Source organism: Pseudochaenichthys georgianus, chromosome 20 (genome assembly GCF_902827115.2).
Source record: "Pseudochaenichthys georgianus chromosome 20, fPseGeo1.2, whole genome shotgun sequence".
NCBI lineage: Eukaryota > Metazoa > Chordata > Actinopteri > Perciformes > Channichthyidae > Pseudochaenichthys > Pseudochaenichthys georgianus.
The window spans coordinates 3,857,211-3,873,603 of record NC_047522.1 but is presented as its reverse complement, the minus strand read 5'-3'; the positions used below and the strand labels follow the sequence as shown (position 1 = coordinate 3,873,603).

The 16,393-nt window shown below is 38.9% G+C and overlaps 1 protein-coding gene across 1 annotated transcript; it reads left to right on the top strand.

Annotated features, from left to right (window-relative positions):
- The first annotated feature begins 1,062 nt into the window (after window positions 1-1,062).
- Window positions 1,063-14,741, top strand: tlcd4a (TLC domain containing 4a). Its single transcript, XM_034108455.2, has 7 exons — window positions 1,063-1,420; window positions 4,940-5,109; window positions 5,943-6,032; window positions 7,134-7,192; window positions 7,450-7,544; window positions 11,285-11,358; window positions 11,624-14,741. Exons 2-7 carry the CDS (start codon window positions 4,955-4,957, stop codon window positions 11,940-11,942), a joined length of 792 nt encoding a protein of 263 aa, XP_033964346.1. The 5' UTR covers window positions 1,063-1,420; window positions 4,940-4,954; the 3' UTR covers window positions 11,943-14,741.
- Window positions 14,742-16,393: the final 1,652 nt, after the last annotated feature.

Genomic DNA, 16,393 nt, shown 5'->3' with positions numbered 1-16,393 from the left:
TACTCAAGTACTGTAAGTAAACATGTAAGGTACTTGGAACTTATGATACTTTAAGCTTTTACTCCAGTACGTAAAAACTAAAAATTCCTACCAAAACGTATTTATGTAAGTGTGTCAATTAACACAATATGGAAAACAATTGCAGCGTTAGGAACATGGAGAGGTGCGCCACCATGTGGCAGAAGTCGGTATTGTCCCCTCAGATGCATTTAACAGTTAAAGGTTACTATAAACTCCGTTAATTGTGATCTATGCACATCAGGATTTAAATACACGGGCATTACTCAATCTAGGTATAAGCCATTTCATTTTAAATTGCTTGCATAGGTCATTTAATCTGCCATCTGCCCTCTGGTTATGTGTCTGGACAATTTGTACATACAGTACAGTCCAATGGTATGGAGTATGTACTAAGGCTGACATCTGAGCAGGGGGGGGGCACATGACATCAGTCGCTTAATAAGACACTGGAAGTTGAGTCTGTTGTTGTATGTCTTTTTACATTTCCAATTTGTATTGTCTTTTAAAGCCTAGCTGCTCAACGAATCTCTACTCAGAAAAACTAGATTAAAGCATTGGTAGGTAACATTGAAAAAGTCAGCAAGAGTAAGACAGGTCTAACCAAAATAAACACAACCTAATTTTTCCAATGGAAAACTAGCAGCAATAAAAGCCATTGACTTATTATTGCACAAACAGTTAATTCATTTATGTTTTATGTTGATGTGTATGCAGTTGGGATTTAAAGAGTAGTTTAGTCTAAATGAATACATATGTTTAAAACAAATCTAAAATACATAACCAACCCTTGGTGTAATGTAAAATATGAAATCGTGTTAGAAAAGGGCTGCAATAAAGGAAGTATTCAATGAAACCTTGCTCAGGGCTGCAGTCTCCCCCTGGATCAGTTCGGCTATAAATAGACACAGTGACTGTTCTTGGGCAGACCACTGTACTGTGTGCTGTTTGTATGTGCATGTGAATGTGTGTGTATATCTTTAAGAATTCAGCTGTAATTTGAGCCCCGGAGGAGAAAGAGAGAGGGTGCCCCCCCCACACACACACACACACACAAAACACACACACACACACACACACACACACACACACACACTCAGCAACGCTCCCATGGATTCTGTAATCGAGCGTCGAGCTGCAGGATCCGCTTTAACGCACTCTTCTCCTCGGATGGGATCCTCGGTAAACATCGCATAGCTGCCTCCGACGCGGAGCTCCAGCCCTGCATCGTCCCCCACAAGTTGTTAGCGTGTGTGCGTATGTGTGTGTGTGGAGCAAGAGGCGGGCTTCTCTTGTTTATCAAAAAATGACTCGACATGACTCGAAATACACGGAAATCGACCCTGGGAACCGTAACCGGCTGCGAGAGTGAAGCGCAGATCATCTGAATGAAAGTCAAAAGGTAGGTGATGTATTTCCTCCTCATAGAAGGCTGGTCCCAGCCACCAGGCCAGTGTTGTTTTTCCAACACATTTCCCGTAGCTGTGGCGTCAATTAGCTTTGTGCGTGTGCTATGAGATGCCTTGCGTAAAAGAACCAGATGTGCACTATAACAACATTATTTAGCGATCCCCATCTCTAAAAGGAAATCCGGTGATGCACACGGTTATTTTCGTTTAATCGATTCCTCTTTAAAACAGGTCCAACCGTCTTACGCAAGCTTGGTTGCATGATATGGAGCTTGCAAAACAATCTTACAGGGAAAACCTGTTCATTCCAATTCACTGGAAATACACTATCACTTCCAAGAAAATGAAAAGGCATTTCTTCAAGGCAGGCCCAAACTAAATCCTTATGAGACAACACTAAAACAGTGGGTGCTGGATAGCACTCATTAGTTTGGAGTTAAACCCTCTAAAGTTATTATTTCCACCTTGTTATAACTAGATGCATCTGCCTGAAGGACTGCTCTTTGTTTTTAGAAATGGGATTTTCAAAATAATGGTTGTTGTGATGCCTTGCATGAGCCTTGATTGAAGGTGTTTGTCCTTGTTTGTTTATTAGCACTGGTCCACCTTGATTTTGACATTCATGTTGATTCGCTGATTGTTGTTGGGGGTTTAAAATAATTAGATCTTTGATAAAGAAACACTTCACAAGGCAAATGTGTTAGAAAGCAGATTGTGTAAGACTGCTGGTGCTTGGTTCACCATGAATCTTCTGCTGTTTTGAATCCATAAGGCGACCTCTGTAACCATTTGCCCTTGGCAGTTCTGCATGGGAACTTGCACAACTACAACATGTGTGCACCTCAAATGACCCCACTTTGTGAGAATGGCTTTACTTATCCAGATGTATCTTCAGTTATAGATTCTAGAAGTGTTCCTCTAATAACAAAAAGTATTTGTGCCTTGCAGCATGCTACGATAAAGTACTTTCCTCGGATGCATTACAGGCGGGGACTCTGGGGAATTGGCCTTTCAGTTCCCTGATGACTTTCTCTTGGCAAGTGAGGTACACACTGTTTGTCCTCAAGCATTTATTTCGCGTAGCAAAGGAACAAAGGCTGATATAAAATAACCACGGCCAGAGCTCCAGGGAGAAAGATGTGTTTTATTTTAGGTTGCCTATCCTGGGATATACACCGTGCGAGATGTAAATACGTCTATAAAGTTAACGGACTTGGCTTCTTACCAAGAGCTTGTGCACCCGAATCAGGCCATATGCAAAACAGCTCCCGGCAACACTCTTAAAAATAGTTCAATGGCTGCAGAGGAACTTTCACTGACATACATTTATCGGCTGCATGTCATTGTGCATGCAGAGCTGATCACTTTTTTTCTAAATATAGATATGACGAAATAGATCTATAGGTTATTTGAGGTCATTGTACAGATTTCTTTAATACATCATTATCACTTCAAGGCCTAGTTTTAGAATTAAATAATTATGAAGATCAAATGGATTTTATTGAACCCCCCCCCCCTAATTACCCTTTATACCGTATTCCACTCACAATTTCCAAAACACGGACGACCCGTGTCCATTTAAAAGGCTCTTACATAACAGCTGTGGTACCAGTCTCCAATAGCTGTTAGCATGCAGTACAGCTGTGTAATGTGCATGTATTTAATGTTGATGATGTGATGGCAATATCTACCTGACTGGTCATGGTACTTGTGTTTTGGTCTTAGAAAAGCTACAGTAAGCATTTCCTAAAATGTCAGCATAGTAAATATTATAATATTTGATCCAACACTTAATTTGATCAAAAGCAATATCTTAAATGTACGCATACTGGATGAATAAAAGGAGTAGAGTTTTTGATTTTGTTTCTGTAAAATGTCCTTTTGTACACGGTGGGATTATTGCAATCCAAATAATGGAGCAGCTTTAGTGATGCTCTGACTAATGGTGTGTACAACTCAAGCACATAATCGCCACATGGGACATTTAGTATGGACATTTGTTCATGTTTGTAATGAGACGTAAAAAGATCCTCCAAAGGATGACAGAAAGCTACGTTTCCACTCATCATTCAGTATTAGACCTGTAGCTTTTTGCTGTAGAGCTTCCTGGGGAAGAAGGTGTGTGTGGTTTTAGAAGGTGTGTGTGGTGTGAAAACACTGACTGCTTTCAGCACAGAGTGTGACAGTGTGTCCTGGCTCTTTGGTCTTCTTTCTGAAGACTTCCACTTCCTCTGAGAAGAGTTCCAGGAAGTAATACATAAGCTTATCTTTGCCAAAATGCAACTAAATACTTTGTACATCCTGGTACAGGAGCTAAATATATAAAGAAGCTGATGGAGCAGAGTTATTGTTAGAAGTCATAATCACAAGTCTAATCATGACTCTATATACACATCAATGATTTGTGCGACAAGACAGTACTTGCTGATGTCACAAAGTCTGCCAGGTTATCATTTTGATTTGATTTAATTTGGGTCATACAATCATGAGACATTATTACTTGCTAATTTAAGCCAGTCAGTTCTATTAATATCAACTCACTCATTAGTCGTTTTCTTCAAGACTTCTAATTGTAATTATAAACAAACGTTACCTATGAGCTTTAATATACCTTTTTTTGTTGTTACGACCAGTGGCAGCCTTTCTTCTAGAGTTTAGCAAGTTGGATTAGGCCTATAATGGCAGAGGTTTTGTTTCTGATGCAATTCCGAAATTTGGCAATGAAACAACAGAGCATGTCTAATTTCCCAGTTATATTTCTAATTGTTTCTTTGTAGCATTTATTTATCCAGGTAAAAAAATCCATTGACATCAACGATCTCTTTTACAAGGGAGACCTGCCGCACATTGGTTACACATGTAACAGAAATACAACAGAAAACAAAAGGACACATACAACATAATGACATGCAGGGGAACCAAAATGCTCATTTTCAAAATGTTTTGCAGAGTGTTCCAAGCTAGAGGGGCTGCGCACATAAAAGCTTTAGTGCCTAAAACAGTCCTAGCACTTGGTACATGTAATAAAAACACATCCTGGGATCTTAGGCAATAGCGCGACTCTCTGTGACATCAGTGAGCAGATGTAAGGTGGTAGTTTACCCAGCATGGCTTTATAAATGAAGATGTACCAATGGCTGAGTCTCCGAACAGTGGCAGACTTGCCCTGGCATACACGGTACAGTGATGAGTAAGTGCTTTACAGTTTGTAACAAATCTCAGTGCGCTGTGATAGGCGGCATCTAACTGGATCAGTTAATGGCAGGTGCATTCATATAGATCAAATCACCATAGTCCAGCACAGGTAAAAAGGTCACAGAGACTAGCCTTTTCCTGGCCTCAAGGGAGAAACAGGACTTGTTTCTGAAAAAGAAACCTAGCTTCACCCTTAGCTTCCTAAGCAGATTATTGACCTGACGTTTAAAAGAGAGACAGTCATCAAGCCAGAAACCAAGGTATTTATAAGAGGTAACCACTTCAAGTACTAATCTTAACCTTCTTCTCTCCCTCAGTGTGGTTGGGTGGCCATGGACCCATTCAGCCTGCTCATCCTCACCATCTCGGTGATCAGTTTCTTCTCCTTCCAGTGGCTCTTCCACTGGCTCAGCCCCTGGGTGTCCTCACGCATCAGCTCCAGCTTCCTCAGCCTCAGTGACAAGCAGAAGGTGGAGTGGAACTCAAGGTGACCCGACAAAACCGTATTATCACCATGAGTCTTTGTTCAAACAAACCACATATTTCCTGTATGACTTACAGTATCTCTAAATTCCACTTTCGATGTACAAGTCACCCTCATCATTTGAACATTTAACAAGATCCTATCTCAGTCTGACAGCAAGGCCAAGCCTGTTGTTATGTCTATTGCCATTATTAAAATGTTCTTCAGTGAAAATATTAAGATGCGTCACTTCATTGTCATCTGTGGTCACGTAGCTGTTTAACTGCTATCCTGTTATGGGTACATTGCAGATATACTAGCTATGACAACTACGTTTGAGTAAAAATATTGAGTGTGTGTATTGAGTCAGACAGGTCTGTGACTTACATGAATCATACATTTTCTCTCAAATTCATTTTATTACTCATGAGAGCACTTGTGAAAAAGAAATTGTCACATGGTTTCTGAGCAATTGAGTGATTAGCGGAGATGGATCCAGGCTATATGGATTCCCGGTGAGGCCCATGACTTTACATATTGTAGTGAAACAGTCTTACAGGAAGTGGGGCTGTCACTGTGTCTCACTGACTGATTGCTGTCGGACTGTCTCACCTCCTGAGTGACTGACCTGGAGTCTGCTGCTCTGCCTGACCTTGCAGCAGTGTTTAATCTCTTTGTCTAATTGGTCTGGATCTGTGTGCAGCCGCGACAGGCAATCAGTTGATTCGCTGTGAGAACTCAGCGCTCTAAACCACAGAGCAGCTCCAAGGCACTATTCCTGAACAAAGACAAATACTCACTGTACTCTAAAATAAGAACAAAATAATCACGGCTGTGTGTCTGGGTTGTAATTTCAGGACGGTGTCGACCTTTCACGCGCTGTTGGTGGGAATCTTCTGTCTCTACATCTTGTTCTTTGATGATCCCGTCAATGAAGACCCAGTCTGGTGAGAATTGACTGTGAATAGCATGTTTTTAACCTTTGCTTCCCATACTGTTTCACTTAATATGACAAGGACTATTAAGGGAACTGGTCCAAGAAGTTTGGTTCATGGGAACACCAAATGTCACAGCTGAATGCTTCCTTAATTGAAAACTAGCCTAGTATACTGTACATGTACTGTACTTCATTTTCTTTTCTCGACTCGACTGACTTTTATTTATCACAAAAGAACCTTATTTTTGTATAGTTTGGCAGACTCTTTAATATTTTCTACCAGGTCAGGTTAACCCAGAGACACTGATGCAACACTTTTTATAGAGACCTTCAAACTCAAATAAAATGAGCAAATGGATTTATTGTGTTTATATAGCAGGTTGAAGACTTAAAGCATGAAATAAAATCAAAGTTACTGTGACAATAGGAGAGTTAACAGAATGTACAACTGGTTTACAGAACCTGAAAACATAGATACTACATACCTAGCATTGCTGATCAAAAAAAGACCTGAGCAACCTGTTTAACATTGAATCAAACATCTATTTTGTCGCACATGACAGCCATAGCAACAGTAACCAAGGGTGTACATGCTTGGTGATAATATCTGTCTATGATTCATAGCAATGGGAATTCCCCTGCAAGTTTGTAAGAGGTTTACTTACCTCAAGTTGTTTTGAAACCATACTGCTGACATTTTCAACACCTATACATATTAAGAGCTTTAAAGGGGCCATATGATGCTCATTTTCAGGTTCATATTTATATTGTGTGTCTCTACTGTGACATGTTTTATTTTTCTCATACTGCCTGTGCTGCAGCACCTCTTTTCTCCTTCTGTCTGAAACCAGAGCCCAGTCTGCTCTGATTGGTTAGCTGGCCGGCTCTGTTGTGATTGGTTAAATGCTTAGAGATGTCTCGCCCCTTAGCCTATCATGTACAATGTGTTACATCGTGATGTAAAGTGTGTGGGAAAGAAACTCCCTCAGGAAGGAACTTTGGGATTGTAGCCTTTGCAGACCATTTACATTCACATAAAAAGCACCTTAGAGCCCCTTTAACATTTAATCACACAAACCTTCTCAAACCAAATGTGGTTTTTTTTCAATAGGGGAGATCCTACACTGGTGAAGACTAATGTTGCCATCACAACAGGCTACCTCATATCTGGTAAGAGAAACCTTCAGTTTACCTGGGAGATGTTTGAGAAAGTAGAAGAAGATATATGTACATTGTAAAAATAATGTTGTAAATGTAATGCTTCGATAAATCACTTAAGTGTATGCCTTATTGTGTGGGTCAGATGCCAATCAGAAGTTTAACACGTTCATAAAAAAAATAAATAGTTTACACTAGTCTGGTCTTCACACCTTTGGATTACACCAGTGACGTGTTATCTGTGTTTCCTCTGTGCTTCTGTTTTCCAGATCTGCTGCTAATATTTTACTATTGGAAGGCGATAGGCGACAAGTTTTTTGTAGTTCACCACCTGGCAGCGTTGTATGCTTACTACTATGTACTGGTGAGTGCCTTATTGTCCAATAGCAGAACATGCAGGCAAGATGGGAAGGAGACAACCAAGAGTGGGCAGCTGTGTCCTGTCAGGCTTTTACCTCAGATAGCCTCCACTCACTTAGATCTATGAGTGTTGTCATGCTGCTCATATCTGGTTTAGTTGAATATGTTCAAGGCCAAATTAATAGGTGACTAACACCACCAATTGTACAAACACATCAGATGAGTTCATATTATGGATGTTCAAAGCCCACTTTTTGAGCTTTTATGTACCTGTGAGACCTAGCGTGGTCCAGCAGGAGGCGTCGTTTCCCTTCCTCTCTGCTTTCTCAAGATGTACAAATATTAAGTGAAGAGTGGCCAAAAGTGCCATGTGTAAACACATCTTATATGGTGCGAATACTAAGAAAAGTAACCAATAATCATCAGCAGTCGTAGCTAGCAACTCAACCATTTTTGATAGGTGGTGCACTGTGATTGATATACATGAAATTAGCTTTATTTATTTTTTAACTGCAGGTATTAGCCTGCTGATCCTTTCTCCTTTGAAGTACTAAGAAGCTGCTTATTGATGCTCCGTTTTTATACAGTTAGCTCTTGTCTAAACATGCAGATAGTTGATATGACTCAGCATTTCTGGGCAGTGCTGTTCACTCTTGGTTCAATCTGAAACCCTCAAGGTCAACAGGATCTGTTGATAATTATTATTATGGAAATGAATGACGATGGTATTTTTTGCATGGAATGCTCAATGATGGTACTGGCTGATGACCCCCCCCTACCTTTCCCTTACACTTTCCGTGCTTTCTCTTTGTTTTACTGACCCCCTTTTTTTAAGTTGTGTGAATCTGGCGTGAGCTTTGCGCAGCTTGATGCTAATCTGTAACCACTGTGTGCATGCTGGCAGCTCTGAAGCATTCTACAAAGGCAGGGTTCTTTTATTGTAACTGTGCATGCCAACAAACAGTATTTAACTCTCAATTACTTCCCTGCCTTTCTACATAACCGGCCTTTGCCTGTCTGTTTCTGTGTTAAAATCCTAGCTCTGCCTCTTCTTTCTTCCTTAAACTTGTCCTGACATTTCCTAAAGAGGAAACTGACAAAGCCCCTCCGGCCTCTTCTGTCAGATGTACTTGGAAAGAAAAACACAATTCCATTTTAGCTTTATGTTGCATATAAACCCTTAAATCCAGATTTAAATTGTACCCCTGTCTACAGTCACTGGCTGGATTTTACGGATTTTACGGATTTTTCTTCTTAAATGAGACACATTTTACCATGTGGTTTGGATGTCTGTCTTCATTGCATTGTTAATGAGGAATATTTATTTTCCACATTTCTGTGTCCAAGTAATAATAGGATTAAATCAGTGTCACATCGTTATATTAAAAATAGGATTTAAACTTTAAATCCAGCCGTTTATTTTGAGAAACAGAACAAGCCGCTGTATCTAAAACAGATAGGATAATGAGACAAAGTAGGCCATACTGTTACTGGTTACTCGTGACTGTTCCTCAGACGAGATCTGAACTTCATGTGGGACAACAGAATGAATGCTCCGCGTTTGTCACCTCACATTACTGTACTGAACATATGGTGAAACCAATGTAAAAGTGGTCGAAACTTGAAACTTGAACGTTTTCATTTTAGTTCTGTACCTAGTCAAATTTGTGTAGTTGTCTAAGTCTTATTAGTTAATGTGTTGTGTGTGTTTATGTCAAATAAATTATACCTACCCAATATGAATATTATGGGGCACACAGCCAAATTAAGGCCAAATTAACTTGGCAAATCTGTATTAAAAAAACAAAGACTTTAATCAGCCTAATGTTATGAGCTTGTTGGCATGATACGATTATTGACTAATCAGTCACTAATGTTTGCTCATAACGGTGTTCAAATAATCGTATGATTTTGTTAAATTCCAGCATAATCTGTATATTGTGTGTGTGTGTAGCTAAATCCATAAGATCATTTTAAAACTGTAAATATTAGATGCATGCTTTCTTTTGTTACGTTATTGTTGCTTCTTATTTACTTCAATTGTGGCATCTTTTTCTTTCTAATATATCTGTCTGTCTGTCTCTGTGTCCTGCTGACTTTAACATAAATAGCCCCTCTTTAAACCTCCAACATCGAGTCGGGTTGTGTCATCCCCGTTCATGCAAAAACTACCAAAAGGGTTGTGTGTCATTTAGAAAACCCAGAGCAGGTCTTGATCTAGATGGGGACCTATTCCTGCCTTGTCTGCTATATGCTGTTGTGTTGCACTGAGCAGATATGATGCCCAGTCACAGTATGGACTTACCAGTTCCTAGAGGTACTAGCATGCTAATGCTAGGTGGAAACTTCATTTCATATGTTACAAACAGTGCAATGCAGATGTGTGTGTCACATAGTAAGTATGTTTTAATGTACAGCTTTTGTTTCAGCTCTGACGGTAAGTCTCCTTGTACATGCTGTGAAAGCCAAATAACCTCCAATTTAAGTTGTTTGTGGGAGAAATTGAGTGCTGTGATTTGTATCTTAGCATTGAGTTTGACCTATGATTTGTATTTGTATGGTCAAGAAGTAGAGATCCAAATCCCAGCTCTCAATTTCTAAAACAATCTTATTGCCGAGCCGTTAACAGATGTGTCTGATTGCAAAATATTAAAACAATTTTAGCCTGCTTTATTTTGTTAATTAAGCAGGGAAGGCCATGTTTACAAGATGAGGTGTCCTGAAATCATCTTGTTTGTAAGATCATCTTCATTCTCTTTAGCAGCAGCTTAAAACGTGTGAAATTGTGATTGAAATGGAAAATAAAGCCTTGTGGGTTATCTATCTATCTCAAGGGCGTCATATTGGCTTCCGCCCATGAATTTCTTAAATTCAGCGTTCAAGTACAAACCTGCTGACGATGATCTCATACAACATGGGATTCAGGCCCTGATACGCTAAGCTATGACTTGTAAACATATTGCTTTTCCTCTGCATGGCTTCTGATTGCTCCTTCAAGTAGTGGCTGGCTGAGTGTGTGTATGGTTGTACATTATTTGTATCAATATTTTTGCTGTGTTGATATTTGATTATTAGAATAACTGCCATGCTGGGTGGGGTCTTTACACTGTTCTGCTGCATTATCGATGAAAATACATAAAGGCAATTGGCAGTAGTTGGTATATGGTTCATTATAAAGATGCGTTAGTCAGTGTTACTTGAATATATGAGATAACATGATAACTTATATGACGCAAAACCATGTATTGCCTCACTAAAAGCAACCCCATTTAGCATTAGTATGAATGTTGCTCTATAGGGAATTCATGATCTTCGGGGATGGATCCCATGATTTTAATACTCTTTAAAGGATGAACGATTTAGATTTTTGACAGTTGGGGCCATTATCAGGCAAACAAGTCAACATTCATATATCTAATATTCAGACACATTGATTATCATAAAATATGGATGAGGAGAATTAATCATTCTGAAGTCAAATTAAGGACCAGTCTAAATTTAGCCAAAGAATAATTGTAGCCTTGAAGCAGAAGCCTCTTTTGTTAGATCTGGCAAGAAGGCCTGTATTTGGACTTGAGTTCCCCTCACAGTAAAAGCATGTCTTGAAATCTGAAATATCATGCAGTGACTTGCAGAGCAAACAGAGTGTGAGCTTCCTGCCTGTTGATCAAAATGACTCGGTGTCTTGTGTTTTTTTTCCCTTTCATGTTTCGTTGTCTTCCTGTTTTTACCTTGTTCTTGCAGGGCTTAGGAATGTTGCCTTATTTTGCTAACTTCCGTCTGCTTGCGGAGTTTTCCACGCCATGTGTTAACCAGCGGTGAGTACCTGCTTACTAATGACCTGGGCTATGGCTCTTAAGATTAATAGCTCTATTTACAAATGTTTTGCAGTTTTATTCATTAGAAGTGTAAAAATGGTTAGGAATAACATGTAGTTAATCTACTGTTTCTTGCATGTTGTCTTTTGATTATTACTGTAGATACCAACTCCTTGTTAATCATGCTAAAGCTGAAGTGATAGTGAACAGTCTTTCCATAATTTTATATTTGCATCTTGTTTCCTAACTCTGTGTTGTGTTCCAGCTGGTTCTTTGAGGTACTAGGTTATCCTAAGTCCTCCCGGCCCAACATGGCGAACGGGGTTGTCATGGCAGCAGTCTTTTTCTTTGTCCGCATCGCCGTCATGCCGGTCTACTACATCCGTATGTACATGGTGTATGGCACCGAGGCCTTCTACCTTGTGCCCTGGGGGGGCCGCGTGGCCTGGATCGGCTCCAGCATCTGCTTGGACATCATGAACGTTATGTGGATGCATAAGATCGCCCGCGGCTGCTACAGAGTGCTGCGCTCGGCACAAAGGAGCAAAGCCGGAGCGCCTCGGGAGAATGGGAAGACGGATTAAGGGAAACAAGGTGTCAGTGGTGGGAGAACTCCACAGCAGAGACTACATGACATCATTGGCAGTGTGTGGATAGCAGTTTGGACTTTCAAACCTGCGAGGTGATGTTACAGGATCGAATGTAATGAGGGAATTATTTTGGAAAGCAAGCCTACCAATGGACTGTTTAACAGACTAAGCCATGGAATGACCTGTTGGCAATGTGAGCATGGCAAATTTCCTCTCCACCAAACAAGGAGTTCGTCCCGAGACATTGGATTACCACAAATCGTTAAAAAGTTTACTTTTCTTTATGCTCAGCAAAATACTTTAAAATATTTTGGTTTTTATTATTATTATTATTATTACTGCTGCCTGAGTCCCGGATGGAAATGATGGAATATGTTAATGGTAAAGCAAAGATTTAAAGGGAACATGGGAGACATGGTCAGTGCCATACAATCATTGTTAGAGGCCTGTTGAGGAAAAGGGTCAAGCATCTCTGTTCCCTCCCTCCTTTGTTGGGACTTGACTCCTACAAGATGGGATATCAAGTGCAATCACAGAGGAGAACAGTTATTGAAATCATTGAATCACTCACCCACTGGCATTAGGTTAAGAGGTTTGAATAAAAGCCAGCCTATTAAGTGGTTTATTTGATATTGTGAGTCTTTCTGCATTTGAATGGTTTGGATTAAAATGTTTTTCTTTTGTCTTGCTGGGGTCAAGGCAAATCGTTTTTAAACAATTAAAGATACTGTTTTTAATGACAAGGAGACTGATGTATGGAGTACCTTGAAAAGGCCAAAAGGGAAACTGAATGTCACTGCAGTGTTGCTGACATTTAGCAATGCAAATAATAATATTAAGGCAACACCAGATATTTAAATCCACATGATTTAATAGGAATACAACCTGATATTTCACAGGAATTGGAAACAAATATCACATTGGATACACAGTTACGTTGTTGACACTGTTTGTGGAAGCCGTCATTATATTTATTTCACATTGTGCGATGCATGTAAAGGGATGCTCATTCAGAATCAGTGTTGTAGACAAAGAGCAACGGCTTTGAAATGTTGGTAGTAGATCTGGCACTCCTCCAGTTTGGTCTGACCTTAGGTTTATGTAATATTCACACTTCCTGTTTATGATATCCTCACAAATTGTTTAAATTCAACATTAGCCACAACAAGCTGCATGCATTTACCACGATAGAACGCACATCTAGGCTATCAAACTTCATTCTGTACATGATTATAGTCAATTAATTTCACTAGATTTTGAATGTTAAAATGTTAGTGGTTTGGTCAAATCAGAGACATTAATCAGTATTTTAACTGTTAATACTTCTGTATATGTTACATTTTGCTTCTGTTCTGTATGATTTCCAGCTGTTAAACACCATGTGCACTTCCAGAGTTATTCATGAAACTGATCAAATATTTAGTGTTTTGTTTTCAGTTGAACATTGAAAAGTTATGAGGATTCACCCCATCGTATTCTACCGACAAAGCAGTTAATCGTCGTACAACACTGAACAAATCTGTACAAGGCTTTTCAGGACAAATGTATCATTTGTTCAAATTAAAAGATGGCACTTCATAAATGATTTACAACACTTGAATTTATATTGAAAATGTATCTTTATGAGCTGTACATCAGAAGCTTCTGTCAAATGTGTTGCTAGTTTTGAGAGTAGGCCTTGCTATTCAGCATTTGATTTTGTTGCCTTTTTAAAAACAACTTGTGATTGCACAGTGAATATTTGTTACACCCCCACAGCACAGTTTTCCCATGTCTGATGCCTGTCTAAAGTGATCTGTTGGCCTTTGTATTAGCTCCAAATGTAAAACCAAGCGGCATATGAAGGCTGGTTGTTTTAGTGCTTTTGTTTTGTTATGGTTTTAAATTCAAATTACGTGCCAGTGCTTTAGCCATTGCTACTCCGATATATTTTATTTTTCATATCCATGAGCATTTTCAGTGCCAACCATGGTTTGTTATGTTCTCACACACCTCTCACAGTGTGATGAGGCTCAGTGAAGTTTGGCTTGGTCAAAAGTGTGAAAGACTTTTTACGCCATTTTATTACAGGCACTGTTTGGAACAGGATGGACTCTGGCTATATGCTATCTCACATCTTAGATAACTGTCAGGATGTGTTCATATGTCACTGTAAATGAAAGGAAATCATAAAAGGGTTTCAGGGCCGCATGCCACTTCTGTTCAGCTGTGGCTGTATGCATGGTCTATAAGGTCTTCTTCATGCACCCTCTATAACTGCATGTGGTATTGCATGGGGATCACACTGTAAACATATATACATTTCGCAAGACAACTTTAGTTTTTTCCTTTTCTTAGTACATAATGTTTACTTAAACGTTATTCTTGTACTGTGTCACATAATGTAATCCACAGATGATGATGATGATGATGATGATGATGATGATGATGATGATGATGACAGCATCATAGAGATATTTTGTATAATATCCAGCACAGAGAGAAGTCGTAAGGGAATACTTGAATACTAATCGGCACAGTCTTTAACAATGTGGCCAGTGCGAATAAACATGAATAATATGAGCATCTAGCATTGTATCCGTACCATTGTCTTTAATTTATTAATCCAAGAGCAGATGCTGCGGTAACAGAGAGCGCGGTGCTGGTGTCGGTGTTTCTGTTCTGAATGTCGTACGGGGCAGAGATGTCAGTAGACGGAGTGTTTAGTGACATTCTATGAATGTATTGGAGAAGAGAAGATATTTGTCATTTACATGTTCACTTGTTCTTTCCAATAAATACCAAATTAACTGATGTGATGTGTTTAATTGAAGTGCTATCATGTTGAAGCTTAAAACAAATGTATTGTCTCAATTTATTTTACAATATGCTTTTTAACTAAACGCAATCTTTTTATCAATGTATACATATTTATTAAGTATTTTTTCTTTGACAAGTGCATGGCTGACTTTTTAATGGCAGCTATAACATTGGATACAAAATCATATTTTATTTGTATTGTAATTACTTTGACTTGAGACAATAATCAAACTGCCACTTTACAAAGCAAAGATGATGTAGGTATATTTGAAATGTGTTCCGAAATTCTCAGAAAAGTAATACAACCTAAAAGATATGTATGGGTGATACTTGGCAAAGGATGGTGCATTCACTGAACACTATAAAATCTGAACCATGCTGTTAAAAGAAGGGTCAATTTGTCACACAATGCCACATACATCCTAGTCTGCTTCTTATTTCCTTGCAGGTGCTAAAGATGTTTATGAAAGTTTCCAGTAAAGACAATAGTTGTAATTTTCCGGCTGTTGACATTCCCTGCCACACATATGTCTTAAAAACTGGGAGTAACAACAATAGTATATTTTGTATCAATGAGATTATGCTAAATGTTACAAATACATTCAATGATGCCTAACCACTAAGGAGCCACTAGAGGGCAGTACTGCTATGCATTTATTTAGCAAAGATTGAAGTGTTACTTTTAAGTGTGGTGTCATTTCTTTCTCTGAAAAGGGAGAGTGGAATTCCACTTATTGTAGAAATGCTGAGTGCAGAGGTGTCACGTCACCTTTTAGGGAGGATAACAGATGTCCTGCACCAAACCATAAAATAGTGCTCCTAAATTCTGATAGTGATACAGAGAATTCTATGTAGGTCATTTTGCAAAAAAAAGAAAAAGTTGGACCAAACTCATGTTAGTTTTCTTGTAATTTGATTGTTGAAATACATACACATTTTTCTAAGGGATTCAGTTAATAAACAATAATCTTTATCAACATTTAAACAGTCACCAGAACAGTTATGCATATTGTAAATAGAAGCAGCAGCTGTAATGGTTTCCGTACAAATTAAGCACTTCTAAATCCATAGAAAATCATAATTGACAGTGTATTTACGCTGCTATTATTTTGATGTAATGATGCTGGCTCCGTAGATTGATCAAAGTGCAGATATGTGTTTTCCTCTGCACTGACAGGGCCTTCTCCTTAAGCTTATTCCTTGTAAACCTAAATGACCTACACTGACAATGTCTTATGAAGCTTTAGCCAATTGTGGAGGAAATGTAACCTCCCAAAATCTGATTGATCAAGTTTCTTCTAAGATCGTAACTTATTCATAAGACGCTGACTGGAATGCTGCATTGATTTCAGTGAATGATAGTACATCTAGTTCAGGCTCAATCTCATACAACTCAAATATCTACATATTTTAGTCTTGTACTGTTGCAGTAAAAGACACCACTTGCCCCCAAAGCATCTCAGGGCTCAAAAACCTCATGCTATTTTTATATTTGAAGATCATTTGAGTCTGTTTGGGCTCGATGGTGAATTGTGTAACTGAATTATAGACAGGAGGACAACGCCTAACCCTTTATACATACTTTAACAATACACTTTAAAATGTTAACATTGCTTTTTTATCCATCTCCTATTAGTTTACAATTT

What these genes read in the sequence shown, in the direction of transcription:
- tlcd4a (XM_034108455.2), top strand. Translation starts at nt 4,955, where the DNA reads ATGGACCCATTCAGCCTGCTCATCCTCACCATCTCGGTGATCAGTTTC. An exon ending in AAGGTGGAGTGGAACTCAAG is followed by an intron (nt 5,110 to 5,942) that starts GTGACCCGACAA and finishes TTGTAATTTCAG; the next exon opens with GACGGTGTCGACCTTTCACG. An exon ending in GTCAATGAAGACCCAGTCTG is followed by an intron (nt 6,033 to 7,133) that starts GTGAGAATTGAC and finishes TTTTTTCAATAG; the next exon opens with GGGAGATCCTACACTGGTGA.